The sequence below is a fragment of the Pavona decussata genome, unplaced genomic scaffold (genome assembly GCF_977016875.1).
Source record: "Pavona decussata unplaced genomic scaffold, jaPavDecu1.1 SCAFFOLD_78, whole genome shotgun sequence".
In the NCBI taxonomy this organism is placed as follows: domain Eukaryota; kingdom Metazoa; phylum Cnidaria; class Anthozoa; order Scleractinia; family Agariciidae; genus Pavona; species Pavona decussata.
The window spans coordinates 605,973-630,924 of NW_028145496.1; the positions used below are offsets into that span (position 1 = coordinate 605,973).

The 24,952-nt window shown below is 37.8% G+C and overlaps 1 protein-coding gene across 2 annotated transcripts; it reads left to right on the forward strand.

Annotated features, from left to right (window-relative positions):
- Positions 1-19: 19 nt before the first annotated feature.
- Positions 20-24,545, forward strand: LOC146476198 (AP-1 complex subunit gamma-1-like). 2 transcript variants are annotated; one of them, XM_085114733.1, is made up of 25 exons: positions 20-150; positions 2,174-2,398; positions 4,623-4,747; positions 5,054-5,110; positions 5,222-5,306; positions 5,513-5,609; positions 5,772-5,848; positions 6,038-6,133; positions 6,206-6,286; positions 7,938-8,036; positions 8,206-8,261; positions 8,605-8,718; positions 9,299-9,439; positions 10,031-10,085; positions 10,947-11,069; positions 11,839-11,925; positions 12,444-12,571; positions 13,243-13,347; positions 14,739-14,845; positions 16,011-16,045; positions 16,145-16,289; positions 16,885-17,040; positions 18,029-18,192; positions 19,019-19,117; positions 24,088-24,545. In XM_085114733.1, exons 2-25 carry the CDS (start codon positions 2,198-2,200, stop codon positions 24,181-24,183), a joined length of 2,529 nt encoding a protein of 842 aa, XP_084970859.1. In that variant the 5' UTR covers positions 20-150; positions 2,174-2,197; the 3' UTR covers positions 24,184-24,545. The 2 variants fall into 2 exon arrangements, with proteins under 2 accessions (XP_084970859.1, XP_084970860.1); XM_085114734.1 differs by having other exon boundaries at positions 16,014-16,045; positions 24,088-24,334.
- Positions 24,546-24,952: the final 407 nt, after the last annotated feature.

Consider the following 24,952-nt stretch of genomic DNA (forward strand, 5'->3'; position numbering starts at 1 on the left):
GATCATCCGGGACCTTAGCCCGAGTCCCCTCCCACTGCACTTGCGCATTGGTTCTCCGGACATCTTCGACTGTCTTCGTGGAACGTGTAGACTTTCCCAAACTAATTTCCTTCTTCTGAGGGCAGAATTTAATCGGAGTTCTTTCATCAGGTGAGTTACAATCTGCTAGATGGAAGCTGCTTTTACTGGTATATCTTTTGGTTGGTATTTAGTGGTGCCACTCTCTCGCTGGTAGCCGGAACAAGCGAGCTAGCAATGCGATACTTCTCTGTTTCATTTGCCGGATCTTCACGGCGAATTGTACAATTTTGGAGCCGTAACTCTACTTTACAAACACTTTGTCGTTTTTGTTGTAAACAGTTTTAAGCTAGCGCTACGAAAGCCATGTTTGTGATTTACGAATCATAATATTTGAAAATTAACCTCTGGTGGTGCATGAGCAAATATATTCACTGTGCACTTGGTTAGTACACTCTTATCAGCACACATGTAGCTTTTAATGATACCTGACAGTTAAATCAACTGATCGTTCTAATGGATACTTTATTTTACCATTTTTGAGAACTTATCACATTGATCGCGCCTTTTAATTGTGTTGAAATACATGTTGTCTAAGGTTCTCGCTTAACTTTTTGTCCTTACAATGATGTTCGGTTCAATATTTGCGGTTGGGTTTCAGTTAGCTACTAAACAATGCCGAGCGGAAAATCATGCTAAATTTTGTTAAATCCTGCTTTTTATTCCTCCTGTTTTTATGGGAAATTTATTGCTTTTGTCAAGTTTTTTTTTTTCATGGGTTATTTGCTGGGTGTTTCTTTTCTATGCTGAAGATAAAAATCAAAGTTTTAATGTAAAGCTAATAAATAATCATATACTATCAGTTGACTGATTTCCTCAAATTACATTTCCTGCTTTGTGAAAAAATACATCTACTTTGTCATTGATGCAGAGTAAAAATGCAATGAAGAAGTGTGTTTGTACTGTAAGCAACTGAGTGTAAAAAATGGCCAGTTTTTTATTTTCATTTTTTATCAGTGGCATTTCAGATAAATGTCCAACTGTTATTTCTGGTGAAGAGATTTCTTGCAAGATGTTATAGAAATGAGGACTAAATACAGTAAACTAGGTCAAACTCCTAGACGTCCCTGGAAAGGGTTTTTCAGCATCAATATAAAGTAATTACAAAAGAAGAGGAAACCTTTTTACATTACAATAATTTCAACATCACATGCTAATCAATTCCTTTGCTGTATAACGTCTGTTATTTGCTTCAAGTCTATACTTAGGCTTTTCCATAATTTTACACCATGATATGTACCTTATTATCCTCTTTTGGTTGTTTAGAGCTATTTCAGCTGTGAAGGGACGGAGAGACATGATCTGTTGTATTTTGTAGTCAATATGTAAATAAAACATTTATCACTCTTACTATTAGATACCACATTTGTATTCCACTACCTTGATGCTTTAATGTAAATCTGATTCTCAAGGCTGTTATTAGGAACAGGCATATGGCTATTGTGGCTGGCAACTACTGTTGAGAAAAGAGCAGAGAACAGCTTTTTGAGAGCTGACTTGTTCAAGTGATAATGGTGACAGCTCTGGTTCTTCAATCCACATTTTAAAGTCAAGTGGAGTTACACTGCTGTATAAATATAAGCATTAAGAAGCAATAAGTTCTTCAGAAAAAAATACCAAGAAAATTTCAGTTCTGTATACTTAATAAGGCTTCTGACAAAATTAATACGGTTTTACTTGTCAGAAAGAGAATGGTTATAGCATTAATATACTATAACACCATATATTTTATATATAAATAAATTTGAATTTGAATGTTGCGATAGCAAAAAAACCCTTATTTGTACATGACATAAGAGTATGCTACATGCTCAGTTATTGTCCAGCTGCCTTAGTTTTGAAGTAGTCAAATTGATTGTGAAGTCAGGAAATAAGCTTAAAGACAACCTCTTCAATGTAGTGGGTGACCTAGACTTCCCCAGAAGTCACCAGTGTAGTAACAATTTGACAAAACAGACTGGATTTTGTTGATTTTGTTGTCAAAAACAATCTGAGTAATCATACTCAAGGTTGAACGTAATCCCTCTCAGTATTTCTAGATAATCCTTTCCCCTATTGCTGACCGTGGAAATGAAGAATTGATTTGCTTCAACAGGAGCTCCTGATTTAAGGCCCAATCATGCCAGCCCCTGGGAAGCTGAGGGACCTGATACGAACGATAAGAGCTGCGCGGACAGCAGCTGATGAACGATCAGTGATAGCTAAAGAGTGTGCATACATCAGGGATTCATTCAGAGAGGAAGATAACGACTTCAGATGCCGCAATGTTGCCAAGTTACTGTATATTCACATGTTAGGATATCCGGCACATTTTGGTCAGGTACGTGCACAGTGGTTACATGTACTGTAGTGTTAATAAATGAATACATGTAACTATATAATATATTACTTGCTAATCCATCTAAGCATCAACATGTTGCACAAAAACATAACCTTTGAAGGGTATAAAAGATTATTTGTGTGCAAGGTCGTAATGATGCGAGTCTTTTATTTAGTGGATGTGCGTAGAAAGATTTTCACTCCTGAAACTAATCAACCAGAGTCTTGTTTGCAGTCATGTTTTTCTTTTTAAAATGTAACAAAAGCGTTTTGAAATAATTGTTATTATTACTTTTTTATAGAAAGTTAAATTTTAAATAGGGTTAAATGTTATTTAACTTAGTTAACGACTTGGAGCAAGTTTGCTCCTTGGTGGCGTGGCGTAGCGAGGCGTTAGCGTTTATTGGCGTATAGTTTGAGCACGGGTGGCAGATTAGCGTTTGGGCGTTTTTTACATTACTGTTTGGGTCTGGTTTGGGTCTGCAGGCAGTTGCGTGGCCCGCTGTATTCTTTTGTAGTTTAGGCATGCTCCTTTGCACGTGCTCGGAAGTTTACTCTACTCAGCGTTTTTCGTGGCGTGGCTAGTTTATTGCGTTTTGTTGGGCTTTTCTTTCCCTCCCTTCCCTCCCGGTAGTGTTACCTTGTTATTGTTTGCGATTGGTGTGGGGGGTTGGTTAGGGTTAGGGTTAGTTCGTTGTCTTATATACTTATTATTTTCCACTGAGCTTCTAGTCTCAGTGTGACGGGTGCTAGGGTTGGGGCTGGGTTGCAGGCGGGGCTCGTGGCTGGGTTGTGGATAGGGCAGGCTTATGGGGTGTTCTACGTACCTGGGTTTGGGTTGGCAGTACCAGCCCCTGGCTCCTGGGCACCCAACCTCCATTTGCGACATAGGCGTTAACTCTAGTTTTGTGTGTGAAAGTTTGTCAAAACTTGGTAGCGAATTATGTTGTATTTTGTACCATGTATTTGCACTTAAATGCAACTGACAGTATCAAAGTTTACTGGAAGTTGATTTCATTTTGAGGGTGATGGTAGGCAGTTTGTGCATGCATGATCTTTCTCTTTTGTGAGTGACAGGCTTTGAGCAAGAGGCATTTGAATGCATTACTGCACTTGGAAACCAACTTGCTTCAAATCAGCTGTTATGCATACAAACTGAATATCATGCAGGAAAAAAAGTTCAATACTTGGATTTTGACTTAGAGACTTACATTTATGTTCAAAGAATCATTTTTAGATAAAATTTATTGATCTTTTTTCATATGTTTTGACACTTTATTTTTTGGGCAACAAAAAAAAAAAAAAGAAAAGAAAAGAAACAAAAAGTAGTGGGATGAATTAGTGATGTAGTAGTATGGTGGAAAGACAATTAACTGTTGCAGATGTTTTTGTCCATTTGCTGTAAAATTGGTTTAATATGTTATTCTTAGTGCAAATAAATTTTTTTGTCTGATATTTAATGTTCACTTTTGCTTGTACTATGCTGGGGATAATTTTTTCCTTCTGTAATCCCATAGATGTAATTTTCCAATAATTAATAAATAATTGAGTAAAGAGCATTCTGAAGAGATAAAACCAAACAGCACATCTCATTTAGTCAGAGAAGCAGCTTATTACATGTAGTTTTCCTTTAACCTGTTAAGCAATTTACACAAAAGAGGAGTTGATGCTTGGATGATTTTGTTTTTGTTTACGCCAAAACACAAGAATATAGACTATGCTGTCTTACTTACAATGTAGGTAGCTTCAGGTTTTAGAAAAGAGTAATAATCAAATTCTTCTAAAGTAAGCCTGTAGGTCACACACTAAATACAGGACTGTTTCTTATACATGATATTCAGCCTGTTTGCCAAAATAGAACTGATATGAAACAATTTGAATTTCAAGGCTGAAAACACCCCATTTGCCCCAAGCCATTCAAGAAATGTAAATAACACGAGGCTAGAGCTACATATAGCCTTTACTTGTGCTGTTGGAGTTAAAGCTAAAATCCTCCCAAGGTACCAAAGAAAGAAAGAAACATTGTTTTTCCCGCCCCTAGTACAAAGATTATTTTACAAAGACTCAAACTTATACAATGTAGCTTGGGTTATCGTGGAAATTCACGGCATGAAATAGAATTCAAACACTGATCATTTCTAGACTTATGGCCTCAAGGCACAAGTAATGATGTTTATAAAGTACTGCAACATTAATATACCTACCTTCTTCATTGCATTTTGCAGCTAGAGTGTTTAAAACTAATTGCCTCACCCAAGTTTACAGACAAAAGGATAGGTTATCTGGGAGCAATGCTCCTCTTGGATGAACGGCAAGATGTTCATCTTTTGGTCACAAATTCTCTTAAAAAGTAAGTGTGTTGCTTTTGTTTTGATATTCAAGCAAACAAACAAACATAAACATGCACCCGAACACAAAAGCTGACAAGCATTGGTTTTCATAACATCAAGAAACAGCCAACGTATTGCTGTAAAATCCTGAAAAATAATTACTCTGAAAAATTTATGGTACACACTGTTTTGAAGAAATTTGAAGGACTGGAATAAAACTTATTCTTAAGATTGGTGTATTCCATTTGTGAACTGGCTGGTACGATTTTAGGAAGTACACATGTACATACTAACATTACATCTTTTGATCTTTTTTTTTTTTTCAGTGACTTGAATCATTCAAACCAGTTTGTTATTGGTCTAGCACTTTGCTCATTGGGAAAGTAAGCTAAATATTTTGTGTGTAATGCATGTTATGAGTTGTGTACAACATTGGACTTTATTTCTTGAGCAGAGTTTGTTGCTAATGTGGTCTCCACTCTTTCCTTTCATAGCATATGCTCTCAGGAAATGAGTCGTGATTTAGCAGGTGAAGTGGAAAAGCTTCTCAAGTCATCAAACTCCTACCTAAGGAAAAAAGTAAGTTCTCTCCTGTATGTTACACAGCATTCTCCACCTCAGAAGCCTTTTGTGTCTTTGAGGCTTTTCTTCAGTTTGTTTCAGTTTCTTAATTACATGACAGAAACATGCACATTAAGGTGGCATTTTGTGAAGGAGGTTTTATCGTTGGCATCAGAGTCGAGTGCTGGTCTTGATACCATCTTTAATGTTTTTTCGCCTTTCAGGCTGCCCTTTGTGCTGTAAGAATTGTCCGAAAAGTACCTGAGCTTATGGAAGTCTTTGTTCCTACAACAAGATCACTTCTGAATGAGAGAAATCATGGTTAGTTTGAGAATAAAATATATCAACATGTGAGACTGGGGTTTCTTTTCTAGCCTTAGAAAAAAGGTTTTAACATTCAGTAGTGTCAACTACAGGAATATAGCGGTAAAGCAATATATTCAGATGTTGTGTAGCTAATCTAGGTGACTTCTTCTGTGTCAGGTGTTTTAGTCTCCGGAGTGTCCTTGGTTACTGAGATGTGCCGCGTTAACCCAGAAACACTGTCACACTTCCGAAGGGTAAGTCAATGTTTAGTTCCCTGCTCAGAGGATGTACATGTAGAATACCCTTGCACAACATGGTGACTTATGACATGTAAGTCAAATGATTTACACAGGGCACTCCCTACATGTTCTTTAGGCTACTGGAGAAAATTACTCTTTGTAGATTGTGCAGAACGTTATTGATTGTAGGTTGTTTTTCTGCAGCATGTTCCAATTCTAGTGAAGACGCTGAAGAATCTAGTGATGTCAGGTTACTCTCCAGAACATGATGTGTCAGGAATTAGTGATCCATTCATTCAGGTAAGGTTGTGCTCATGGTTGGCAAATTCTTGTTTGCAGGAGATTTTAATGATGGTTTGTTACCTGTCACAGGTTAAAATACTGCGACTGTTGAGAATGCTTGGTAGAGATGAAGAATCAGTCAGTGACCAGATGAATGATGTTTTGGCTCAGGTCAGTTTCACAATTAAAGTGATCAAATTGTAATTTCATCTTAGCTATCTAAACAATGTGTAGTGTGAAAGGTGACAATAGTAAATAAATGAAAATAGCAAATTCTAGTACATGTACCAACTAATTATCAGGTTTTTGATAATAATAATACTAATACTAATAATAATAACTATAATAATAATAATAATAATTATTATTATTATTATTAATGGTTTATTAGCAAATCCACTTGGTGGCTCTTCTTTGCTAAACCTACATTACAAACATAAAATAAAATGTAACATAAAATTGATTGGCAAACCATGGCAAAATTAAAAGAATCAATATTTTCTGGGAACAAGGCAGTAAGATTGAATAATATTTGATTGATTCAGTTCAGTGGACCTTGTCACAATTTTGGACAGACATCATTTCAATGGATATGGAAACAATTCTGAGCTTAGACACATTTGCCAGACAAGAAATGAATAAAATTTAGGTTAAAACATTATTGCCCCTGCAGGGTTTTGGCCTCTGGGCTAAAACCCTAGGGGGCACTCTAGAATTCCCCACGTGTATGTATGCAAGGAACTTTTTAATTAAAAAAGTAAGAAATGTGTTTGTAGTATAATTTATAATTATAATTTAAAAGCTCACAAGGCGCAAATATCTATATAAATATATTCAAATGCGCCATCCTAATAATAATAACAATAATAAGAAGAAAAAAAGAAACTTATGGCTAAAATTAAGAAATAGTCTAAGCTAAAAATGCCTTTTCAAAAAGGTGAGTCTTCAGCTTTCTCTTAAAAGTATCAATAGAAGTGGATTCCCTGATAAGTCTTGGCAGAGCATTCCATAACTTAGGTGCTGCGAACACAAAGGCCCTTTCACCGAGATTAGCCTTAAGCTTAATATTCGGATAACTAAACAAGGTGCTGTATGGTATATAGTATGGGAAGGTTTCCCGATTTGATGAAACTAGGCGCGCACGGTGGTGTTGGGTAATTTTTCAGCAAGTGCGCAAGGTGGTGTTGGAAAGTTGAAATACAACATTACATGGGATTGATTGAAATAGATTTACATTATCTGGTTTACATGTATATATAAATAGATTGTAATTCATGATATTTTCTAGCGATACATTGTGGCAAGTTTTTTTCATGTTTTGCCCAACTATTACAAACAATGTTGAAATACAATATTGTATGATTGTCATAGATTTTATTGTCAGATTTACAAAGCAATACTGTATGTTGACTATTTCCATGAATATTAACTTCAATAAAAGTTAATAGTTGAAACGTCAAATTTACAACAGTCGTATACACAATTTTTTTATTCAATACAAATTGTCAAAAACAACTATTCAAAACCAGGTGCAGCTCTAGTGAACACTACATGTATTTCCAGTTAAAAGAATAATAAATGTTTTCGATCTCAGGTCATCGGCATCAGAGAGTAAAATTTTATTCAATTCAGAGATCATTTTTTGTTGCAAGTTTAATATACAGCTGTACATGTACATGTCCATGGAATAGGGAAACATTTAACTACCAAATTTGAGTGACATGGCTTTGCATCCAGTTCCTTACACTTAGCTGTAACATATTTTTCTCATAGCTTGTCATTCCCTTCCAGTTGATTGTTGTTCAATTTTGTTTCTTAACAGGTTGCAACAAATACAGAAACAAGCAAAAACGTTGGCAATGCCATCCTGTACGAGACGGTTCTTACCATAATGGATACAAAATCTGAGAGTGGACTCAGAGTAAGGTTTACTTTTTGAAGCTTCAAGGACTGAAATATATATTTTTATTTGTCATGTTTTCAGCAATCAATATTTTAAGAAATACATAAATTAAGATACATTGTTGTAAAAGTTAGTTAATTAACTTAATGTACAATGTAATGTTCTTATTTTCAATTTTGTCTTGCAGGTTTTAGCAATCAATATTTTAGGACGCTTTCTTTTAAACAACGACAAAAATATAAGGTTAGAGAGTTGCAAATTATACAGTGACTATCTTTTCTGTCTATTTTTTAACAGTGTACATGTATCTTAATGAATGTTTGTTTTATGAATAAAGTTGATCAGTAAAGGTAAATTGGCCACTGTAAAGAGATTTGAGTGCTGGCATTTGGAGCATTAGCCTTTTGTCAGAGATTCTCTCACTGTAGTGCAGAAAAATAATATTATAATATTTAGCTTGGGTATTCTGATGGGAGTTAAACACTTAAGCTTGTGCATACTGTGTAGTTCAAATTTAACAGTATGGTTTCAACAATCAAAGCATCATGTAAGAGTGAAGCTACTGATACTGTTGTTGTTTTCATAGATATGTTGCATTAAACACCCTTTTAAAGACAGTACAGGCGGATTACAATGCTGTGCAGAGACATAGGACAACAATCCTAGACTGTCTCAAGGACCCAGATATTTCTATTAGAAGGTAATGTCACAAATACAGATATCTGTTGTGCATGATCTTACCTTGCCCCTGTTCACTGTGGTGACAAAGTGTTAGTACAACTCAGCAAATAAAATGCCAAAATATTGTCCTCTGATTGTTTATAACATGAAAGTAATGAGATGAAGGCAATTTACAATCAGAAATTCTTAGATTTAGTTGTCACTTTAATCACACAAGGACGATTTTCTGTCCCATTCAGCCATCCTGTTGCATAAGATCACTGTTATAATTCTGTGTGCAAGGGTCTCATTAAGTTTTTAGTCACACATTGCTTTGATCTACACATGCAGTCATTCGCAACAGACTGGTTACTGATGGCCCTGTCATGTACTAATAGTTGTTGTGTAAACCTATGTGTACAACCTTTGTTATCCTTGCCTCTTTACAAAAGGTTTGCTTGATTCAGTTTACACTGAGAGTGGTTCATTAATTGATGAAAATTAATATGTTTTACATCTTGTAAACTGCCGCATGTATGCTTAAGATACGCATTTAAAAATGTACTTGTCTTTCACTCTAATTTGCAAGTCACATCATCTGCTTTTTCCCTTTTGATTAGGCGAGCTATGGAGTTGTCTTTTGCTCTGATCAACTCCAGTAACATTCGTGGTATGATGAAGGAACTTCTCACCTTCCTTGTCAAAGCTGATTTGGAGTTCAAATCTTACGTCACCTCAGAAATTTTTTTAGCAGCAGAGAAGTGAGTTTTTCTTGTTGTCCTATGCATGAAATGTTTTTGGCCTGTTGTTGTATCTTGGGTTGTGTTGCATGCTAAGAAGTCCAACCTAAATCAGTAAGAAGGAATCAAGCAACTGTAGATGGGCAAGTTGCTTGCGTCTGATACATTTTGAAGCTATTTATATAGCAAGAGACTGAGAACAAAATCACTACTAGTTATTGAAGCAAACATCTTAATGTAACCAATAAAGACTCAATGGTGTAACCAAACTTACAATGAAGGGATGCAGAATGACAAAAGCTGACCAATAATTGTTTCTTCAAGTCTTCATGTTTAACTCTATAGTCAGGTCTTTGCAACATCATTGACCACCACTTCCAGGCTTTCTTAGGTCTTTTGAATGTACATGTACATGTACTGTGACACAAAAATTGATCTACATTTAGCTATTGACATTTCTGTTTTAAACCCACGCTATTTATTAGTAAGGAAAGTAATACTCTGTATGTAGTTTACATGGGATGAAGGTGTAAGTCTTAAAGTTGTGTCTATCAAGAAGACATTGACTGTTCTGTTTTATGACTTCTGACTCCTGCATTTGTGTTATTTTAGGCATGCTCCAAACAAGAGATGGCACATTGACACAATGATGAAAGTCCTCACAACTGTAAGATCATCCAGTGTTTTCCTTGTCCGTCTACTTGTTCATGTATAGTAGGGGGTTATTTCTAAAGAAACTATGGTGTTACATCAGTGGGAAGTAGAAACAAAAGTTTGGTTTATCAGCAGAGTTGATAACTAAAGATACAATGGGTATCATAAAGAGATTCAACTGCTGACATTTTGATTGTTAGCCCTTTGTCAGGGTGAATCCAAAAGGGCTAATGCTTGAACTTCAGCAATTAAATCTCTTTACTGTAGCCAATGTATCTTTAGTTATCAACTGTGCTGATAAACCAAACATTCACACTTGTTCATGTATTTGGGGAAGAAAGAAGCACAGTCTTTTCATGTCTTTTGAGAAAAATGCTTTTTCAGTGATGTTGTATTATAAGGAAATGACAACAAGGGAGTGTGTGTGTACCCAGTGATTATTCAGTTCATACACATGCACTATAACTGCTACTTTATTGTTCTGAGATGTGAATGATCTTTACATCAGAACTGCAATGTGAGGGTACAAGAATTGAACACAAATTTTTCATACTGTTTTGTGTAAATAGCATTACAGGCATGCACATGTATTGTGGTTCACATACAGATATCTCTGACCTGTATTTTACATGCAAATATGAGTTATGTTGTAATGTTACTATTAATTCACCAAATCTTACTTCACGCACGCAAGTGTTTTTTGGCTTGGACCTTTTATCCCTCTGGAAAATCCAATTGACTCCATAGTTTGGTTTTGATACCCCCGCCCTCCCTCCCCTCCCCGAATCTCCAATGATCTTGTGTAGGAAGGGTGTGGATTTTTTTGGAAACATATAATGCTTAAATTGTAACTTTGTTTGCTATTGTGTTCTAGGCTGGAAGTTATGTTCGTGATGATGCAGTGCCTAGCCTTATCCACTTGGTGTCAACATCAAGTGATCTGCAAGCTTATGCTGTCCAACGTTTGTACAAAGCCATGCTGAATGACATCAGTCAGGTATTTCATTGACTACTGCATATGCAGCGTTTAAGATGAAAATTACGTACTGTAAAGTAGCTGGCTTATACCGCTCAATCTCCAACTTGATGCTACTGAGTCTTGAACATACTGACAACTTAGTTTTTGTTAATTTTTATAAATATTTCAAAGAAATGACAGTAAGAAAGAAACCGTGGACACAATAATGTTTAAAAGAAGTAGCTTGTTTTCTGGTCTTTTAATTGATGGCACACCTGGTCAATCTTAAATGATATAAACTTAGAAAATGAACTTATTTTATTTCTTGATAAGTGTTTAGCTGTAGCTGGAATAATTATGATTTACACATGTAAGATGTTCCGTGTGATAATCACGTTTTGAAGTTAAGAGGATACAGCTATTTCAGTTAACGTTGTCGGTTCAAAGCATAAAGCTAAAGGACAAGACCGAAAGTTTACGTGGGATTTTTATGAATAAATTAATCAAAATCAGTCATGCCTGGAGAAAACAATAGGTTGTAATTAGCAGTACAATGACCTGCACGTGCAGGAATGATTTTGATGAAATTATTCATAAAAAATAATCCTACAAAACATTGCGGTCTTGTCTTTTAGCTTGATTTTAATCCGATAACGTTGATTGAAATAGCTGTATATAGAAAGTACACTTTACACCTAGACTGTATTGAGCACTCAGACTTCTCTTCAAGGTCAAGGACATTCTGATAAGCATAATTCTTGAGCTATGGAATTGTAATTGTAATTACTGTGTTTGAATCTCTTTATAGCAACCTTTGGTGCAAGTAGGATCCTGGTGTTGTGGAGAATATGGCGATCAACTCTTTGTTGAAACTGAAGAGGATGAAGCCCTCAATGTAAGCTCTACAAATGTTCCCTTTGAACAAGTAGTGAAGCCTGTGATAACAGTAGGGTGCTCACAGTACTGATCAAAACTATTGGTCCATTAACATGCGGTAAAACCTTTTCTTTGCCGATCTTGATTCCCATGAATTTGCCATGGTGGGACAAAAACTACACCCACAGCAAAGACAAAAGCAACTGAAAGCTGCAGTAAATTAGATATGGCAATGCCTTTGTAAAAGTATAATAGTGACCAATTACTATTGTTAAATTTTATCTCACCTTTCATCCTTAAGAAGCCCTCACACAAAAGAATGTATTAGGACAAAAAGCTTTTGACTCACTGAATCGGAAGCCAAACGACCGATACTAATTTGTTAAGTAGACTGAGGGGAGTTTCAGTGTCTCCATTTGGAAGCACAAGCTTGAAACATTTAATGACCACCGCAATGCCTTGTTGAGTAAAACTGGTATTATTTTTTGCTGTTAAGTTGGTAATAATGTAGATTTTGTCTTTTTTTTTTTTTTGTAGCTCACAGAGAATGATGTTCTTGATGTGCTGGAGAGCTTACTTTACAGTTCACATTCAACTCCCACAACAAGAGATTATGCATTAACAGCTGTCATGAAACTCAGTACACGCTTCACTTCATCTCTGGAGTAAGTGCACTGAAGTGTTTTTATGCATGTACTCAGTGCTGGCCATTCACAGCCAGCTGGTGCAATGGTTTTTAAAACCACTTTTGAGTGCCTTCTGAGGAAATACATTTCTTTGAAGTGAATTGAAGTTCAAGTTCATTGAGGTTTTCCCTCAGTTCTTGCCTCTGTACACTTCTGTTCTACTGCTGAAATGATAGATACCAATTCTTAGTGATATTCTCTGTTTTTAGACTTTCTATTTCTGGTGACTTGTTATAAAGCTCTTTTCCCCAATAACTGTCAAAATTCTATTAGCTATTGTCTGTAAGAGTGCAGATGATAAAAATGACATCTGATGTAACGCATGCTCTCTCAGTGAAAAGTAAAGACAATTCTGCTCATACTTTTTCCGCTTGGCAATGAAACCACTTAGAACTTGTGGTTCCACTTGAGTTTTGAACATTTTATGACTTCATTTTATGGCCTGTAAGAGTATAGACCATAGAAAATTGCCATTGATTTTGTTGATGATGATGATGATGATGATGATGATGATGATGATTATTATTATTATTATTATTATTATTATTATTGTAAATCATTATTATTATTGTTGTTGTTGTTGAATGTACTTTGCAAACACATGTATTTAGTTTAAATCTTGAAATTTGCGTTCCGTTCTTTTACTTTAGGCGGATTACAAACATTATCAACAAATTTGAAGTTAACATGGATGTGGAATTACAACAGAGGGGTGTTGAATTTGGTTCACTCTTTAGCAAGCATGACAGTATGAGGTAAAGTGCTTTACATTGTTTCTTAAAAACTCTGTGCATGCGTTTGTTGTTTGAAAAGGGCAATGTCATGGGGAGTACCACGTTTTTTTGGGCAAAAATTTGAATCCATCGTACTGAAAAAAATGGCGCTGTGCATTTTACCTCAATACCTTGAAAACCTAACACAGCTAATAGGTGCAAATGAAGCCATATTTTTTTTTTTTTGGGGGGGGGGGAATCCGTCCCAGTACCACAACATTGTGTACGCCAGGTTTGAAGGTTTTAGGACTTTCCTGTGCATTTTTATGAATGTTTTGGGGGTTTTCGTTCATGTGCGATAAGAATTACATGTATGGTAAATGTACCAGTTGCCATCTTATTCGGTACGGTGCATTGCCTCTATATCACTGAGCAGTAAAATCAAGTGGAATTTCAAAGAAGGAACGAGCCATAAAGGTCGGCACACACAAAGGGACAAGTCCCTGCAACTAGTCCCGGGGACCAAATTCGTTTTTTGGGAACTAACCATTTTCATCTAAACATTTAGTTGCAGGGACCAAAATTTGGTCCCTGCGACTTGTCCCACGAATTCAAACATGGTTAGAATTCGTGGGACAACTTCTGAGGACTTGTCCCATCAAATTATGCTGGTCCCTGTGTGTGAACTGTAGGTGGGACAAGTCCCTGCGACCAAATGAAAATAAATCAATCGTTGATCAGTATTTTAGGTCCCATAACCCCTTACGAACTCCGTCAAGATGGCAGCTAACAGTGAGGTTAAGTATTGCTTGTATTAAAGGCCTTGTTTGAAAAGCTGCTGTTTTTCTGTTCTGAATCAGTAGTATACCGTACTCTAAGGAAAAAAAAACCTTTTCGAAATTGTAAATTACTGACTAATTTTATAGATCGACAATGTGCTGTTTTATTGACGGGGACGTGTATTTCAATGTTTAGCGGTTTTAAAATTTACTAACTTCGGTTTCACTGTTCAGGACCGCTCCTTTTTCGTCTCTACGCTTCCCTGAATTTCAGTGAAAGCGCCCTAAATTTGCTATTTCGGGGTGTAACAGGTCCCCGCGTGTAAGCCCTTGAAGGGACTTGTCCCCGCTACTCGTCCCATCGTGTAAACCCTACAGCGGAGTAGTCCCTGAAACAAGTCCCTGCGACTAGTCCCCTCGTGTGTGCCAACCTTAATAGGTTAAGGTCATTTTTATCCGAGAGCCATTTATGAACGGTTTCATACGCGAAGAGTAGCCGTTTTAAAGAAAATCTGACCATTAATTATTTTTTTTGATGCTGTTACCAAAGGATTTTCAAAGTGTTACCAAAAATAGACAGACACTCGTTAAACAGTTGTTTGATATACTTATGAGTAGCAAGGTTTGCACATTGTAATTTCTTTTGATTTGCAGATCTGCCTTGTTAGAGAGGATGCCTGTGTTTGAACCTAAAACCTCTGAACCAATTACAAATGGAGAAGTGCCATCACAACCAGAACCTGAACCTGTAACTAAAGAAGGTGAAACTTATGGCCACTACTTTGAAATACAGGAAAGGGCTGTCATTGAGTCCTTTTAGCCACATATTACATTACTTTGGTTCGACTCCCAAGAGGAGCGCTCGCATTTTGTTTTTCCGAGTATGTCTGTGTCACGTTGAGTTTCAGACGCGTAACAATCTTGTTGCTTTCTGAGTAAAATGACCCTACAACCGTCAAGATTGCCTCTAACATCAAGGTGGCACGGGTCATGGCAAACCCTGTAAATACGAAACTTTTTTGATGTTCCTGCTGCGAGTGTTGCGGTCATGTTAGTCCTGTGTCTTTAGAGCGGTTTTCAATTGCGTGTCGTAAAACCAAAACCAAAGTAATTTCTCCGATCAATCACAACAGATGTAAACAGCACAATCAGCCAATCAGAACTAGATTTAAATACATGAAACCGGCGCCAAGCGCGGGAAAACGCGTGCGGCCAAGCATGATTGGGTTTGGTTTGGCTTCCCATTGGTTGAGAAAATGGCGTAAATTTTGTCAACCAGTCATAGAGTCTAGTAAAGCAAAACTCAAAGCAAACGCGAAACTACTTTCGACAGTCAATTGAAAACCGCTCTAGTATGAATATCATTGCTAATCCGGCAATAGGAGGTCACTAGTTGGAAAGAAATGAAGAAAACTGATGGACACACGCATACTCGGAAAAACAAAATCCGGGTTCTCACAACAGGAGTCGAACCTAAGACCCTCCGGTTACTAGTTCGCATGTTCTACCGCTTTCTTGTTGCCAGATTAACTTACTGGGCAAAGCAGAACTTTACAGACAGGAATACACCTTGAAGAACAAACAAACAAACAGACAAAACAAAACACGAAAACGTGTGTACACTGATACCAGATAGGAGCATTTCAATCTGGCAGTCATAGGAAGCGTTAGGTCTAGTTTGCTATCCAAAAATGCATTAACACCAGGAATTTTCAGTGAACATCACAACTCAATAAAGGGGTCATTTGTGTGTTGAATCCAAACAGAGTATTTGGCTTAATGATGTTGACTAGATGTCAAGGCACCTCCGTTAGTTTTAGCGTTTTTTTGAGACCAATCGAGGCATTTAAGCTTTCCACACTGATAATTTTATTACGCATGGGAATGTGATGATGTTACGCTGACTTGCCCCTTTTTTTATTGCAGCAGTTGTGATTGAGCAAAAACCTCCAAAACAAGCGGTAAGATTTGTGGTTTCCATTAACCTCTGCATGTGACATCTGTGTACCTTGTTAAATGTACGTATTGAATTGTTTTTCTGTTTTATTTTTGTCCTGCAGTCAGAAACACTTTTGGATTTACTTGGTGGAAGTGCTGAGCCTGAACCAACACCTGCCCCAGTCCAGCCACCAGCTCCCGCGGCCTCATCAGGCGGGGAGCTCTTAGATTTATTGGGGGATCTGGATCTGGGTTCAACAAATGCAGGTTTGTGCTTTTGTCAGCCTCATGAAACTAAGATTTTATGATATATTTTCTATGGTCCAGGTCAGTAAACAAGAACAGCCATAAACCAAAAGGTGCAAATAAAATGCGCGGTGTTTGAAGAGAGTCACGCGGCTGTCGCGCGAGAATCCATGCTTTTACGTGCCTCACGAATTCGCGCATTCTATGACGTGTCTCCATCTGTGAATATGAAGAGAGAAAAATGACTGTTTTACAGTATAACAAAATAATTGCAGTAAATTACAGTTCCACAAAGTGGTTTTCAATTGACTGTTAGTGTAGTAAATGAAAACCAAAGTAATCACTCTGACCAATCACAGCAGAGGTAAACAACAATGGACCAATCAGAACTCGAAGCAAAAACATGTAAATCGTGCCAGGCGCGGGAAAACCCGTGTGAACAAGTCACGATTTGTTTCAGTTTTCCTTCTTATTGGTTGAAAAAGTGGCGCGAGTTTTGTCAGCCAATCACCAAGCTTAATAAAGCAAAACCAAAGCAAACACGAAATGACTTTCGACACTTGATTGAAAATCACCGCAATAGCAATGATCCTTTTCATTCATTCTTGATGCCCAGGCCCTCCTCCTATGAACATGATGGCGCCATCACCGGCGGCAGTTCCAAACTTGTTAGATGGTGGAGGACTACTGAATCCAACTCCTACAGGACAGCCAGCTCTACTTCAGATGAATCATGAACCGCCCGCCCCTCTGAACCAGAACTTTTCTGCTGGTTTGTATCTCTCTTATTGCTGTGATTCACAGTTTTATTATCAGTGAATTACGCATAGTTACGAGCAACGATGATTAAAAATAATAAACTGGAACAATGTCGAGTAGAAAATTAGGAACTTATACTGTAAAACAAGTAGAGTGGAGAGCGATACGTTTATTTGTTTTATTTTATTTTATTAGCTTTGCAACAGATAATACGTTACAATAATGATCAACAACTTACAGAATACAATAAGAACATAATATGGCAGGAACCCGCCACAGCGCAAGCCGATTACTGCGGACCCAGTCTCAAGCCAACTATCATTTAAATAGTAACTCTGGGGTTATTCTAGAAATTGGCCAATGAGAGTGTCTAGTGGGCCCCTTCTGTAATTTTAGGTGGCCTTTTCAAGAAAGCGGCCCCCCAAAACATATTTGAACTTCTCCGAAGCAACTCAGGAAAGTGCAGAATGCGAACACAGAATCAAACGAAGAAGAGAAAGGCAATTGAGACAGTAAGAGGCTGTAGATTTCGACGTATAGAGCGGCGGTCATATCAATCTTATCGTCAGTGATGTTTTCGAAACTAAGGCAGGGTACATTACCACTTTAGTTTAAAATTAGATCCGTTGCAAGTGCAAATGTAAGCTAACCCAACAGAATGGAAAAGGACCACAAAATGTCGTTGTGCGAAATCGCTTATCATTTCTTCATTTTGACAGTCTTCTGTTTCATCGCCAACTATGGTTGTTTAAACACGAACTCAAAGAGGTAACGGCAATTTATAAACTAGAGATTGCTTCAAAATATGTTAGGAATTAGCTGTCACTCTTGTTCCTCCAAGACATTTCCCTTCCTCTATTCCTTGTTGTCCTGTTGTGTGAACTTACCTGAAATGGCCCAAATCTCGACTGCAGCGTTTCTCTTTTTGTTGTTGTTGTTACATATAAAATATTCGTCTTGCCACTGATAAACTGTTCTGACCCAACGCTTCATTCTGGTAGGTTTCCCGTCCATAACAGCCTTTGAGAACAATGGTTTAAAAATCGACTTTGCGTTTGAAAAGGTTCCAGGCAATCCGTCTAATGTGGTGTCGATAATGGTGACTGCCACAAACTCGCTTTCAATACCCATGACTGACTTCGTCTTTCAAGCTGCTGTACCCAAGGTATGCGCGAGGTTTACTGCTCATTTACGTAGGAAACCCTTACCCATCCTTCTATTTCGCACTTTCCCGCCGTCCTACAAATGCCATTGGAGACCTTAAAGTCTATTTTTTGTTCTGTTGTAACAGCGAGGAAACGAGAGATAGATACACCCTTTAGGTTCTAGTCCCAGTTCGACTACAAAAACGAGATTTGACTTCAAGTTTTTAGCGAAGTACTGGGAAGAGGCTTCAATTTATTCTTTGTGAGCGATGAACTGACGCAGTTGTTTTGAATAATTATAGCTAAGCTCTTTCGTGATTCCAAACAGACAAAAAAACCTACTTTTCGAATACTTGTTTTCGCTATTGCGCCGTTCTCATAAAAATTCCTAGTAAAATGGCAATGGCTTTCTCGTTTTCCCGCCAAAATGACACTGGTTGGATCGCGCGTGCTGTTTGTCTACTGGAAAAATTCGCAGTCTTTCTTGTACTAGAATCTAAAGGTATCTAAAAATCAACTTCTTTCATAGTAAAAAAACCAATAGCTTTAATGTCCTCTGATGAATTTATTCATTTGGTCGATCGTACTTCATACCTGATTTGGTTTGGGTTTAGTTTCTAGCCAGAGGCACTCGCTTTGGTTGACACGACAAATACAAACAAGGAAAACCGCGTAAGAAAGTGGTGCCAATATTTTAAACCAATCACAGCCCAGTAAGGCAAAACCAAAGTAAAAGCGAAAGAACTTGGGGCAGCGCTTTAATAACAGCCACGCTGTTTTGTTTCATGGGTTAATTTGTTATTTCTACATTGTACCTGAGGCCAGGTTTTTTTTTTTCGTCCGCAGACGTTTCAGCTGCAGCTTCAAAGCCCGTCCGGTAACATCATACCGCCAAACAACTCAGGAGCTGTGAATCAAGGAGTCAAAGTCGCTAATCCGCAACAGGTAGGTACATGCTTTCATGAAATGTAAGAAAAAAATGAATACCTCGGATTGGGATGTGGCCTGTTCCTTGAATATGAAGCTGTTCATGCAAGCGATATATTAAACGGCTCGGCGGAAGTGTAGCAATGGTCTACCAGATAGATTTTCTACAATACCCGACCCTGGAGCCAAACGCCATTCGAAAACATACGCGCGTTAAGGAAAATCTGTCTTCGGGTACGTTGGGGGTCATTCGAAGCGTGATGATTGAAAAGATGGGCACGGAACCACCAATTTTGTCCATTCCGGAGTCACAGAAGATCGGCCCTGAACGGTGGGGATAAAACTAGGGGTACAAGGAAAATGTATCACAACTGTTTCAATATTTATCGGGAAAATAGTAAAAATATATTTATCGGAACTGTGCTGCTTATTCCTGTCGTGCAAACAGTCCTTTTATAAATAAATAAATAAATAAATAAATAAATAAATAAATAAATAAATAAATAAGTAAATAAGTAAATAAATAAATAAATTTATCAGATAAAAATACATCAGATGTTACGATCATATGTCAAAAAAGGAAAGAATGTGCGCACAGAAGAAAATAACACAAGAATGTAGTATAAAAAGTGTAATATACGATAATATCTAAATTTTTTATATAGCTAAGTTATGTGCCCAAAATGCCCTTGTATTGTCGAACTTAGCCAGGTCGATGCTTTCGTTTTTAGCATTCGCAACTTTAGCAGTTTGTCGGTCTGCGACAATTATCTTAGACCAAATTCTTGCGGACAGTACATCACAACAATGCATTTAGATCTGGAAGCAAGATCACGTGAATGGCTTCGAAGTCAGGTTAAGTTTCACAGCTTGTTGGTGGAGAAGGCAGTGTCTTCATTTTGATTGGATACAGCACCCTCGCAAGCTGTGTCAGGCTTTCAGCCAATCGTGAACCTCACTTGTAGTTGTTTCGTAATTGAAAATATGAGAGTAAGTGAGTTCCTGTTGAGCCCAAAGGTAGTGTCCGTGAAATACTAAATCTCGACGTTTGGACTATCTCAGCCATTAAATTATGCGACGTATGTTTACAATTTTTCATGCGAGACTTGATAATTCAATGTCTTTGTGACCCTCGGAATTTGTTCCGTTTAGACTTGATTCAATCTCTGCAAAGGCAAGTACCATGTTTCCTTTACAGGGTGTAGTGCCATTAGCCTGCTCTTGACTTCTAATAAAACCTCTGTCTTTGTATTTTGCAATGGAATTTGACTGAGTTTAATAGGCATTATACTGCCGATCTGGCAACAGACTAACGAAAGTTAGTTCTTAAGAAAGTTCTTAATTGCTTTTATCCCTTATTCAGTGTCACCTATTTTTAGTGGCACATTGAATGGCCAAAAAACATTTGTATGGAATGAAACTTCAAAATAATCGTTCGGTTTTGTTAACAATAACCCTACTAGTGCACAGAAACTGGTATTATTCATCTTTGGCTGTAGATGGCTAGGATGGGAGTGGATTGCAACTTGAAAAAATTCGTATGTATCTTTGAAAAATGGCTGAAAACTGATTCTAGTTTATACTTGCTCGGAGAAGTCCCTTCATGTTTTCCTCCCGGTGCGCTGAGAGCTCTAAGAGCTGAATTCTTTGGTAGAGAAAAGGTACCTTGTAAAATATTTGAGCGGGTTTTAGCAACACACAGAGATCTCCGTGGCAGTATGAAGTGTTGCTCAAGACAGCTTCAATGTGCAGTCTAGAACAGAGAAGGCTTGAACAATCGCTAGTCGTACTCTTTAAAAGCCTAAAGCTCAATGGCCCCAAGTACATATCCGACTTTTTTAATCATCGGGTCACCCCTTACAGCTTAAGGGGATCTGGAAACAAATTTCGGCAGTCTACATACAATACATTGTACAAACATAACTCATTGGCCTACATTACATCACATCTATGGAATACTCTACCAGTCCAGTCCTCAGAAACCCTAAAATCCTTTAAACACCAAATATCTAAACTGAACCTGGTCGACAAAATTCGATCAGGATGTCGATACAATCGCTGCATTTCTTGATCACATTGTCTTGGCTATATTTTTCTCCCTTGAAACTTCACGAATCATCTGAGTCATTTTGTACTATTTTGCCATTTTTACCATTTATGTGTTTTTGATATCTATAAATAATCACATTGTGATTGTAATTTTTATATTGTATTTTTTTTTTCAGTCGAGCATTTTTATCACGAGCCCCTGGCTCGGGAGATTGGCGGACCACTCCCTATGCCCCGACTTTAAATAAATATTGTATTGTATTGTAGTGCCCCTTTAATGAGGCAAGCGTCGAGCGCAGCGATTTAGTGCTTTTTTTCCCCAAAGATAGAATATTTAAATGAAACTTTCCTGTGCTACTGATTATTGCGCAGTACAAGGTGGTTGTAACTATTGAGTTTGATGATGAAATCTTACTTGTGATAGACTATGAACACTCCCTTATTTTTGTAAGCGATAGCAAAGCGAGCGAAACAGGTGATCGCGTGTCGCTTCTCCTCGCAGGATACAGTTTCGCGTGCTCTTGCGTGTCAGCCGTTCGCTTCACTATCCCCAAGAAAAATAAGGTACAACTCATAGTCTATAATGAAAACAAGATCTTTTAGATATTATAGCAACATCTGAAAAAAAAAAAGAAAAAAAAAACCGAACCCCGGGAATCTTTTGTGCGCAGTACTTTCCTATGGCGCTGTTGATTATGTTGCACAAGGTGGTTTGAACCGATCCGAACCTGCATGTGGACAAATCTTAACTGTCGCCTTTCGTAGAGCTTTTTGCCAGTTCTTTGCTGCTTGTGGTAGTTTGGTTTTTTAATTATCTCCAAGTAAGATACTTGAGTGCTTCTTTTATGCTTCTGTCATAGCACATGTTTGAAAGCCATAATTCTGCTCACTACATGTATCTGTAGTGCCGGTTGTTTTTCTGTAGCTGTCATTTGAATCAACACGGAATTCATTAGTTTGTGATGAGCCTAATTAAACCCGCTCTTGGCAGTTTTAAATAAACTATTTGGCTGTTACACATGTGAGACTTAAACCGGCGGTGGAACACATGTTTATTTGGCAGCCTTCCCGATGAACGAAATTGATAACTTTGTTTAGAAAGTGTATTTCCAACTCTGAGTAGAAACAGGATGTTGTTTTCTGTTTTACACGTGTTTCCGTGCACTTTGCCAACGTGCCTAAAAAGCTCTCTTGTATTGTTTTTCTTCACACGTGTAGTGGTGTACATGTATTGGTCTTTTGCCAGACACGTTCTTGCTGTTTAAACTCTCACATCTCCCGTGTGTTGTAGCGAGCAGAGCTTTGTCCTTTGAGGAATCCTCGCGTCTTGTGGTTCTATTGATGTGAACACATCACTGCTTGAATCTATTATTTAATGTTTGTTTGCGGTTTGTCGTGAACGTTTTGTTTGTCGTCTGGTATAAACAGCTTCCCTGTTGACTATGTAATCTTCTGCTTTGTCTGCGGAATATGTAAAGTACTTTCCCAGTTTTATCCTGACGCCACGTTTGGCATACGCCGGCGTCACTTGGGCTTCAGTGAAAACTCAATTTTGTCTTTGTTAAACAAAACACTTCCTGTCCTTGTTATCGTACTTGTGTTATTTGTGGTTTTTAGCTATTCTTGTGAGCAGAATTCCTGCCTATTTTAGGCCACACATCTATTCTGGTGGGAGGAAAAGTAATTCGGACAGACATCTTGCAAAAATAACTATTTCCTCTTACGTTAACAATTATTTAATTGTTTGATGTTAAACTCTCATCAATTGCACACATGTGCAGTATTTGCCTCTCTGAGCAGTTTGTATTCTTCTTTCTCGCTTTGAGAACCGAACTTTGCTTTCCCTTCCTCTTATGGGAGTGAGTGAAAAATCCTAAATTATTTTTTTTTGCAAAATGTCGAGAAACAAGCAGCACCGCTTGAAAGCGCTACTCAAAGCTCACACGTAATGATTCCTTCCACGGACTAGCAGTTAACTGTCGTACGAATAATGTCGATAGTTGACGTGACGGAGGTAAACGAGAAAGCGTCGGAGTCGAAGTAGCCGGCCTGAGTTATGTCCGACCTTGAAAAATGTGACACGGAGGAGGGAAGGGGAGGGGAGGGGAGGGGAGGGAGGGGGTAGAGGGGAGCTCTCAAATACTTCATCTCAGGTCAAAGTCAAATAACTTTATTTATCCACCGTATTCTCATCAGTCACACTAGGTACTACTTATAAAAATACTAGTTACAAAATTCGTAATATAAACTATCTAAACCTACAATAAATTAAGTAAACTGCTTTACATGAGAGCCGTGTTTGGTTGGGGGAGCAGTGATGGAACAGTGGTGAGAGCACTCGCCTCCCATCAATGTGGCCCGGGTTCGCTTGTGTGGGTTGAATTTGTTGTTTGTTCTAGTCCCTGCTCTGAGGGTTTTTTCTCCGGGTACTCCGGTTTGTTTTCCTCTCTAGATCCCTCCACAAAAACCAACATTTTCAAATTCCAATTCGACCTGGAAACAGTGGATAGAAGAGCCACTCTGTGGAATCCACTGAAATGCCTATATTTTATTTATTATTTATTATTATTTATGCTAGACATCAGTTAAAACCAGTAAGGACCACCGCCACAAAATAAAAGTACTGGATCCTGTAGTTAAGGAGCTAATTTGCAACAAATTGTTGAACAAGTGGTACAAAAGAAGAGCGAGACTGATTTCCACGGTTAAAGAAATAGATTGATTCCAATATTTCGAAAGGCACAGCCTTTGTTCTTCAATGGCAACGTTATTTGCCTTAGGGCCAGTTTCTGAAATACCCCGAAGAAAAAAGGCCGTGCTTTTCTAAATATTGCCGTTAATATATTTACCTAACCGTGAAACCAGCCTTGCTCTTTTTCTGTATTATTTGTTACCTGATGTATGGAACTTAACTAACCCACTTTGCTTTGTTTTCATAGCAACCATTACGGATGAGATTAAAAGTGACTTACAAAGTCAATGGTGCGCCAGTGAATGAACAAGGCGAGGTGAACAGCTTCCCTCCTGGACTCTGACCAGACATGATTATATGTAGAGAATTATATTTTGTACGGTAAAATACCAATCGACATGTATTTGACAATCAGATGGCTGTAATACTGTTAGGCGTAGATTAAGATGTGGAGTGATCTGGAAGGCTTAGGAACGTCAAACAATTTAATGCATCTCAGCTTCTAAGATGATCAACTTTAATTTCCCCTTATAATATGATGACAAAGTTAGGTGCGAAGGTCGTGAAAATACAGATGGGCAAATCAAATTCTCTGGAAAAATACTATAAGAAATAACTGCAGACTCAAAAGGAGAGTTTATGTTTTCGTCAGTGTTAGGTACACAAGAGAAACAAAAGCGTGAAAATACAGAACTTGTTTTCATAGCTCAACTGAATTTTGCAGTAGTGTATATGGACGCATTCCGCTGTTCTGCACCCCACACCTTCCCTATAGTAGATACCCCAGGGACATGAGAAGTCCCCATAGTAGTTACCCCAGGGACATGAAAAGAGAAGTCCCCATAGTAGTTACCCCAGGGATATGAGAAGAGAATTCCCCATAGTAGTTACCCCAGGGATGTGAGGAGGGAAGTCCCCATAGTAGTTACCCCAGGGATATGAGAGGAGAAGTCCCCATAGTACGGTTGTTCCAGAGACATGAGAAGTCCCCATAGTAGTTAGCCCAGGGATCTGAGATAAAAAAAGTCCCCATAATAGTTACTCCAGGAGTATGTGAGAAGATCGTGACTCTTCACCTCGCCACCTTTGAAAGTATCTTCGCTTAGAGAAAA

Coding starts and splice junctions, on each gene's coding strand:
- LOC146476198 (XM_085114733.1), top strand. CDS start 2,198: ATGCCAGCCCCTGGGAAGCTGAGGGACCTGATACGAACGATAAGAGCT. Junction 5,307..5,512: donor ACTCCTACCTAAGGAAAAAA/GTAAGTTCTCTC, acceptor TTCGCCTTTCAG/GCTGCCCTTTGTGCTGTAAG. Junction 12,572..13,242: donor CGCTTCACTTCATCTCTGGA/GTAAGTGCACTG, acceptor CTTTTACTTTAG/GCGGATTACAAACATTATCA.